This window comes from Teleopsis dalmanni, chromosome 1 (assembly GCF_002237135.1).
Source record: "Teleopsis dalmanni isolate 2A chromosome 1, ASM223713v2, whole genome shotgun sequence".
Classification (NCBI taxonomy): Eukaryota; Metazoa; Arthropoda; class Insecta; order Diptera; family Diopsidae; genus Teleopsis; species Teleopsis dalmanni.
In genome coordinates this window covers 206,434,627-206,444,248 of record NC_051846.1, presented here as the reverse complement: position 1 = coordinate 206,444,248, position 9,622 = coordinate 206,434,627, and the positions used below count along the sequence as shown (strand labels likewise).

Below are 9,622 nucleotides of genomic sequence, written 5' to 3'. Positions count from 1 at the left end.
GCAGATCAAATAAACTCTGTTATCTCTCAGGCGCATGAAGATGCATGTAAGGTTGAACCACGTACATCCAGACGGGATGTGCCATGGTGGAACAAAAGGCTCGAAGAAATGCGCAGGGAGGTTAGGAAGCTTTTTAATTTAGCAAAGCGATCAGGGGTGTGGGTCGACTATAAAACATCCTTGACTGCCTACAACAATGAGATTAGAAGATCTAAACGGAAATCATGGAAAACTTTCTGTGACGGTGTTGACAACACTCCGCAAATGGCTCGCCTTCATAAAGTGTTGAGAAAGTCTCTTTCAAATGACATTGGTCTATTGAAAAAGAATGATGGTCTCTACACAGCAAATGGCAGGGAAACTTTACAACATTTACTACATGTGCACTTTCCAGGATCGATCTTATGTGATGCATCCATAGATAGGCGCACGTTAAGTTATGAACAACCAGACAATCGTTTAATGTCGCTATCTGGTATCATTTTTGACATTGATAAAATCAGATGGGCAGTTAATTCTTTCAGTCCTTTCAAGTCACCAGGAAGTGATGGTATCTTCCCGGCACTTATACAAAACGGCATAGACGTTCTTATCAATCCTTTAAAGGTGCTTTTTAGGGCTAGCCTTTGCTGGAAACATATACCTGAAGCTTGGAGAGAAGTGAAAGTGGTATTTATACCAAAAAATGGTAATAGACCAAGTGATGACGCTAAATCGTATAGACCGATTAGTCTCTCATCCTTCCTCCTGAAAACTATGGAAAGACTCATAGATATCTATATTCGTACAGAACTGTCTAAAAGTCAACCTCTTCACAAAACTCAATTCGCTTATTCCAAAGGGAAATCTACCGAATTGGCCTTACATAACTTGGTCAGTAGAATTGAAAAGGCCCACAAAAACAAAGAAATTGCGCTTTGTGCATTTCTGGATATTGAAGGAGCTTTCGACAATACGAGTTATGGCTCGATCTCGAATGCCTTAACTAACAGAAATGTTGATTTTAATGTTATTTCCTGGATTGAGGCGATGCTTCAAAGCAGAAAAATTACATCAACCTTAGGTAGAACGTCTGTAGCTGTTGAGGCCGCAAAAGGTTGCCCACAGGGTGGAGTACTGTCTCCTTTGCTCTGGTCAGTGGTTGTTGATGAACTTTTAATCTTGTTGGAGAATATTGGTTGTGACGCCATTGGGTATGCAGACGATCTAGTTATAATAGTATCTGGAAAGCATGGTAGGAGTCTATCAGAGATATTGGTAGGGCACCTTCGACGCATTTTAGCGTGGTGCGAAAGTGAGGGTCTCTCCATAAATCCGGAGAAAACTGTTGTTGTGCCTTTCACACTCAAACGTAAACTAGACATAGGTCCCGTACGTTTAGGAAACACTAATATTTCTCTTTCCAGTGAAACAAAGTACCTAGGTGTTGTCCTAGATGGTAAACTCACTTGGAGTTCACACTTAAATAAAGTATATAACAAAGCATTAACGGCTTTATGGACAATACGGTCCTGTATAGGTAAAACTTGGGGCCTAAACCCAAAGATTATATTTTGGATATATCAGGCAGTAGTACGTCCTATCATGACATATGGTTGCCTGGTTTGGTGGCAAAAGGTCACACAGGCTGGGTCTATTGCTGTTTGCATGAAGCTCCAGAGATTAGCGTGTCTCTTAATGACTGGTGCTATGAGGACAAGTCCAACTGCAGCACTTGAGGCTATACTTGGATTGACACCTCTGCACATACACATTCAATCTACGGCTGCGCTTAGTGCGCTTCGACTAAAACTCCACATGAACAAGAGTTGTCTTGACTATGGTCATACAACAATATTAAAAATATTTGGAGCACATAAAATTCCTCAATGCGATGGAGACTATACAACAGAACTCCATCGTTTTGGCAAAAAATTTGAGGTACACCTACCATCACGTTCAACGTGGGAGAATGGAGGCCCACAGGTTGACCCAAAAAGTTTGGTTTGGTACACAGATGGATCAAAGATGGATGAAGGCACTGGCGCTGGTGTATTTGGACCCAACACCAGCATTTCGGAAGCAATGGGCACATGGCCGAGTGTCTTCCAAGCTGAAATCCACGCAATCAACTTATGTGTAAGATCCAATTTAATCAAAAAACCTTCTGGCTCGAAAATTGTTATTTACTCTGACAGCCAGGCTGCTCTTAAAGCTCTTTCTTCTTGGACTTTCAAATCAAAACAGGTCCTTGAGTGTTACGATCTTCTGCAATCACTTGCAGCTCGGAATAAGGTAAACCTTTACTGGGTTCCGGGCCACAGAGGAGTTTTGGGAAATGAAAAAGCTGATGAGCTTGCCAGAAATGCATCAAAAACTGCTTTTATAGGCCCTCAACCCTTTTGTGGAATAAACTGGGCTAGTACAAAACAGATTATCAAGGAAATGGAAAATCATATGCGGCTAGAGTACTGGGTAAACTTTCCAGGACTCAGACAAAGCAAAGCACTGATAACACCTTACTCCTACAAAAACATTCTTAAATTCTCAAAATGTAATTTAAGGATGATAACGGGTTTCATTACAGGTCATTATGGTCTGAAATATCACCTTCATAAACTACAATTATCTGCTAACTCTGAATGCAGATTATGCCTCGAAGATGAGGAAACAACCATGCACATTCTTTGTGACTGTCCAGCTTTAATAACGCACAGAAGAAACCTGTTTCATAAGGAATTTCTGTCACCAGAACAGATTAAGAACTCTTCTCTAGATTTAGTTCTAGACTTTATTCACAAAGCTTTAAGGGGCTTTGTTTAATCAATAGTGAAACTGGTACAATAGGTCTCTTCTGGCCGCAGTACCGGCTGTTGGGCAATTTTCACGAATACCTTTTATTATTATTATTACTAAAATGATGTAAGAATTGTAAAGATACTTGACCCATAAATCAATTAAACATTAACAATAACATTGACAATTTTTACTAAGTAACCTTTTATTAGGTAACATAGAGTCAGGTTTTATACATAAATAACTAGTTTTTACAGCAATATAGTTCTAGACTTTTTTGTTTCTTGTTTCATTTATTTGTATTACTCATAATCCTTACGCCTTAGGTATTATACTTAACCCTTGACGAAAAGCTTTTGGGGGCAACAATTTCTTTTGTCTTTATGGGTGTTAAGTACTAATACTAGTACATATTAATAAGTAATAATACTTGAAATATTGTGTCAGTGAAAATGAATTCCAACTTAGGATGCAAAATAGACAACTTTAATATAGGCGATGTGGGCAAAATAGATCCTGAATAAATTTAAGATTATTACAATTGCAGTTTGTATGTTTTTTTTTATGAATTCGGGTGCACTATGGTTGAAATCGGGTGTTTGAGAAATGAGATATATATGTTACTATAACTTGGAAAATTAGAGTTATTTAATTAGATGACTTAATTGAAGATAAATTGGTATCATTAGGATTTTTAATTACGTATTATATAAATAAGACATGGTTTAGGTCTTTAGACTATATACGATTTCAAATTTAAAGATTTCATTTTATACAAACATAAATTTACAATGTATATAAGTTTAACATTGTTCTTTAATATTAAGTTTCATACTTTCAACTTTCGTGTCATCAATAAGATACTCTTGCTTAACAAGGGTTATTTCACTTCAGATTGATTTAATATGAGTAAGGTTGCAAAGCATTTTCAGTCAATTTATTACAAAATTTATCATGGATATTTTTTCAAGTTTATATTTTTTGAAGTGCAAGAACTCAGTGCAAATATTAAATTCACTTAAAAGTGGTTTATGTACTTTTACATACAATATTTTTATTTCATTTTCTAATATTTGTTCTGTTAGTTTTTAATATTTATTCAAATAAGTTTGCGTTTTAACAAATGTTTAATAATATTATATTAACGATAACTTACGTAAAAACTTTTGGAGTCCTTTTTGCAATTAGCCTTAGTAATGCATTTGTCCTGTACGGCTTCAAACACTTTTGGCATAGATGCAATAAGTGCTAAGGTTACACAAGGATGCTTGTCGGACTTTAGTATCATAACCTCATTAGCGCGCTCTTCGTGCGTAACCATAGCTAAAGCTGCCTCCGGATATTTGTAGTAGATTGCATAGTCAATAGCGCTCATGTCCATATAATTGTAAAGCAATTTGCAGTTCATTGAAAGCAACACAGAAATTGACTGAGGCTTATTTTCCATTGTAGCTAAATGCAATGCGGTATTCTGATAATAAATTATACAATAAATATTAAAATAAAATACAATAAAATAAAATAAATTTAATTTAACTTACACCATCCTTATCAACCTGATCCAGTAAATGTGAATGCACAGAATGCAATAATTCAATGGTTTGTGTATAACCAGACATAGCGGCCAGTTGCAATGGATTGCGTCCATTATGATCCCGATGTAGTAAAGCACCACGATTTAGCAATAATTGTACTACACGTGTATGTCCTTGCTGTGAAGCAATGTGTAAAGGTGTCATGCCAACACCATCACTTTCATTTATAATGAAGGAACCTTTTTCGGAGTCTAACAATTGTCTCACTGTATTGTAACGACCGTAACGTGCTGCAAAGTGTAGTGGACTTTCATTATTATTATTTTTGAGATTAATACAAGCGCCCAAACGGATAAGATTTTCAAGTGAACGTATATGTCCATCACGACTGGCATAATGCAATGGTGAACAACCAGTATTATCTTTTTCATTAAGCAAATGTTCCAATTGTGAATGTGATTGTGTCTTACTGACTTCTTCAGCAAAATCTGGTAAACGTCCACCGTTCATAATGACAAAGTGTAGCACATTTCGTGCATTCGAATCCTTTTCGCTTATATTTGCTCCTAGACGTATAAGTACATGTACAGTTTTCCAACCACATCTGGATGCAGCTAAAAGCAGAGGTGAACGATGCTCTTTGTCCAGTGCATTGATATCAGCACCCTCTCTAATTAAATACTCAACGATATCGGGATGATCAAACATGGATGCACAGTGTAAAGGTGTCATTTTCTGTACGTCTGTGCAACTAAGACAGATTCTTTTTTCAAGCGGTTGCATTGTAAACATTAACTTGACAATTTCAATTGCACCCTACGAATAAATTGTTAAAATGAATATTTATGTGTGTATAAATTAATATTATGGGTAATTTCAAGATACTATTTAAATGCAATTTTCATGCAATTTTATTTTCCATTAGTAAATCTGGAGCAAAATATGTAACACTGGTGATTAATTTATAACACTCTAAATATTTTGCCAGAATAGCATGATTACCCTGATATTAAACAACTTCTTTATATGATTTCACAGATAAACTCTGAATTGATTCGATGTAAAAATTGTAATGCCTTGTTTTCACTATGTCATTTTCCATGTCAAATATTGTCAGTATAATCAAAACGGGTAGTCATATGATGTCATATTCGCATTCTCTTAATGACAACGCATTTGACACACCAGTCAATTATAATTGACTTAGTGAAAACTAAGCATAAGTGTGTACGACCTAAAAAAATTGTCAATTGGACAACAAAATTTGGCAGATCGAAAGAAAATCTAAACTGAATCCAGATTATATATTAAAAAAAAAGTTATAATAAAACCTTGTAATAAAGTTTTTAAAAATGTATTTTAAAAGTGTACGTTTGATACTCGTATTATATTTTTAATATTATTGAATATAAAATTTTAAATAATTGCAATAATTAAAAATTGCAGCTAATAGACCTTTACCTCTATTTTTACTGACATTTAGATACAATACGCAAATTAAGTTCAAGAACTGATGCTGTTGGCAACTAATCAATCCTTTAAATATTTGCATTAAAATGTTTATAATTTCTAGGAACCACATTAGTTAAACTGCAGTTGTGAAACATTCCAAGAGAAACTTTTCCAAAATTCACGTAATATTGTGTATATGAAATATACGAGTACATATTCGAGTGTAAAAATAGGTAAATATTGTGATTGAACGCATACATCATTAGTTCTGTGTATGTGTGACTGCAATTTTATAAAACATGTAGTCCTTACACACTGTAAAATAAAATTATACAATTTAATTAATGGTTTTACTTAAGGTATTAGTGCAAAATAATAAATTATACAAAGCATAAGTTCTTGTATTTCATTAGAAAAAAGTGTGAGAATATATACTATTGGAACATTTATCCGAAGGTGCAAATTTGGCACAATTGCCATCTGGTGACATAATCGCTCAGTTATTTGTTGAAAAATTTGTGCAAAATTTGACCAGGAGCCCTTGTCATGCCCTGTATTCTTTATCGAACACTGATCATCCTTGAAAAACTTGAGGGGTTAACATAAACTTTTAATCACTTTAAAGTGATTGTTATTCTATAATAGATGCATTTATATCCTCAATTACAGAATATGAGGGATTAACAAGTACTTTAAGTGATACTCGAATGTTATTGCAGATGCAGATGTACTTTTTTTGTCATTACTTTTTAGTAATACAGCAAGCTATTGTAGTTAACTACTTCCTGGTTTAAAAACAATTCGTTGGTATTATCTTTGTATGAATGTTTAATAAATCCATTAATTCGCGAACCTAAGTTTTCATAAGCAAATGTTTAAGACGCATCTTTAAAATATGGTGGCCAGAACGCACCTCTAACGTGGAATTGTGGAAAACAGCGAACATACAAAGTGTCGAGAACGAAATCAAAAAACGAATTAGCAATGGATCGGACATACGTTACGCAAATTGAATTCCTGCATCGTTAAGCAAATCCTAAAGTGGAACCCGCACGGCAGTCGCCGGTCTGGCGCTCCTTCAAGAACATGGCGAAGGACAATTGTTGCCGAACTAACATCAGCGCGCTACTCATGGAACGACAGAATACGATTCCGAGGAATTGTTGAGTCCCTCTGCTCTACTGGTAGTTAATGGAACCAAGAAGATTATCTTTGTACTACGTACCAAACTTAGTACCGAAGAAGATTGCGAAACCATTAGTGTATAATATAAATGAGTGAACCCTCTGAAGTATATATCTGACTAAGAGTCATCGTTTTGTATAAAAAGCGATACGAATTAATTTAGTTATAATATATTTCAAATTAACTGCTATCAGAATTATTAAACATGTATCTTTATTTATTTTCAATTATTTCAGTCTTTTAGCATTAAAGTCCATTCGCCATTAACATTTTTTACTTAAAATTTATGCAATGACGTTCTTTGATAGAAGGTAAAAGACTATTTAATATAAAAAAATTAAATATATATAATTAAATTAATTAATACAGAAAAGCAATATTTTTTCTAAAGGACAACTACGGTTGTTAACCTTAACATCTGCAGGCATATCAATTTTCGTTCAAGATATTTTTTGTCCTTAAACCTTAAACATAAATTATACTGAAACCTTGTCGTTGATTCTTTTTTTTTTTTATTTTTTATGAAATATAATTTAGAGAACTGAGTTTTTAGAACTTTAGAAATTGCAAAAAATTATATTATATCAAATTTCCTTTAAAAGGTAATGCTGTTTTGAATATCCAAAGATACTTTCATTACTACTTCTTGTAGGATTTTGTCACGTATCGTACGTCACTGATTCTGTTAAAGGAAATTCTGTTTAAACAAAACTCTTATACTAATTTTATTTAAAGAATTTCTATTGACTTTGATGTTTAAACAAAACTCTTATTCAGAATATTTCTGAAAATAGTTCAATACTTATAGTTTCACTATTGAAACAAACGAAGTACAATTGAACAACCTTCGTACGATAAAATGTGATACATATTTTCCAATTTTAATAAAATATGTTGAATGAAATTGAATTAATTTAAATATTTCCAGTTTCAGAACTGCAAAGACTTCTTCTTTGATTTAAACGAGCAGTCAATTTCTACGTAAAAATGCCAAACATGCTGCAAATATTCGCGTCATTGTCTGAATTACCATTGGAACTCACTGAAGTAATGTGTGGTATGCGTAAAAATTTTCCTTTTTTTCCAGCAACTGTCAATATTTGTAAATATACGGAGTCTGATTTATAGATACATTTTGCTATAATAATTTTAAAGCAACATTTTCAAGTAATTTTCCAAATACGTGTAGGTATAACGACAAAAACATAAGAATTTTTACTTTATCTGCCTACGTACTTTTTAATCTATATGTACCTTTTGCTCAAAAAGTATCCGGATTTTGTTGTTTGTTAACTACTCCTTAAGTAATAGATCTTTTTCAAAAATTTTGTTATGTTGGTACACCCTTTCTTGACATATGGTACAAATTTGAGCGCCATCTGTTAATTAGTTTGCTTACAGCAGCTGTTAATGTGAGACTAACTCAAGTGCATTTAGCGATTTTAACTATGGAAAATTCTTGTTGTACGCGATTTTTTGACCAAACACGGCACCACTGTCATCGCTCAGGGACCATATTCACCAGATCTGAATCCGTGCGACTTTGGCATATGTGTATCGCTTCAGAAGGATCATATTTTGAAGGAGATAAAATAAATTTGGAATAAAATTTAAATTTGTGTTTTATTTACAAAATCCGAGTACTTTTTGAGCAGGAGGTATCTAAATATATTTACAAGCTATCCTATTAAATATATAACACTTACCTGAGCACACGCCAAGTGCACTGGCGTAGAAAGATCGTGTTGTTGTGTCGATATTTTAGCTCCTGATTTGAGACATAACTCCACAGCTTTGATATCACCTCCATGCACTGCAGAGTGCAGTGGTACATTACCTTCCGAATCATAAAAGGATATCATTTCCTCACGTGTGCAACCGCGTTGTTCGCCCCACTATTTAAAAATCAGAAAAATTATAATTATAGAACTATTTAACATATAATATATGAGATTTTTTTCATTCAAATTATATGCTAAATACAAGCATTTAAATGCCAAGTTATTTTATTTGAAAAGTTCTTACGCTTTAATGTCCGAATCAAATAAAGATTCTTGGTAATTGTTTTCTATCTACTAAAATATTTAACAAATAAAGCTTAACATTCAGAAGCATCATTCTCTTGTCTTTGTGAAGATATACAGAAGTGAGTTTTTATTTCTACTATTTAGTTTTTAACATGCGGATTATATAGAAAATGCTTTAGATTTATTCATGCAACAAATATTCCTACAGAAACTATGCTTTACCACAATTTTATTTAATTCAATTTGTTACTGAAAAGTTCTCCGAAGAAAATTTAAACGTATAAAGATGCATCGTTAGCAAGCATTTATCATTTAAAATTTAGTTATAAAATAGTTTAGTAGATAAAACAAAAGTTAGCCATACACTGCGTATGAGTAACATTTTTTGTGAAAAACTTTTTTAAAAATATAACATCAAACTTAAAAAAAAGTAGAAATTGAGTTGAATGCTGATTGATTGTCGTATATAGATTTAAATTTGAATATCTTAAATATCTATTATTTTATTGGGCAATTTAAATTCAATAAATAGTAATTTTATTGTTTAAATAGGAATTAAATAAACATGTTAAGCACAATTATACTTTATTTCAGACAATTTTTCGATTCTATGTTTTTCAATATTCTTAAGACACAACATACAATTAA

At 33.0% G+C, this 9,622-nt stretch overlaps 2 protein-coding genes across 2 annotated transcripts in view; one reads left to right on the top strand and one right to left on the bottom strand.

Moving 5' to 3' along the window:
- Window positions 1–3,299, top strand: part of LOC119667128 (transketolase-like protein 2) — a 5,196-nt gene extending 1,897 nt beyond the window's left edge. The window contains exons 2-4 of the mRNA XM_038076415.1: window positions 5–873; window positions 1,027–1,519; window positions 3,223–3,299. Of these exons, the coding sequence (XP_037932343.1) occupies window positions 5–873; window positions 1,027–1,519; window positions 3,223–3,299 (1,439 nt within the window). The remainder of the gene's footprint in view (window positions 1–4; window positions 874–1,026; window positions 1,520–3,222) is intronic.
- Window positions 3,300–3,916: 617 nt separating this feature from the next.
- LOC119667126 (transient receptor potential cation channel subfamily A member 1-like) overlaps window positions 3,917–9,622 on the bottom strand; it is a 32,109-nt gene continuing 26,403 nt past the window's right edge. The window contains exons 2-4 of the mRNA XM_038076414.1: window positions 8,654–8,842; window positions 4,317–5,126; window positions 3,917–4,246 (exon numbers count right to left, since the gene is read on the bottom strand). Coding sequence (XP_037932342.1) covers window positions 3,917–4,246; window positions 4,317–5,126; window positions 8,654–8,842 — 1,329 coding nt within the window. The remainder of the gene's footprint in view (window positions 4,247–4,316; window positions 5,127–8,653; window positions 8,843–9,622) is intronic.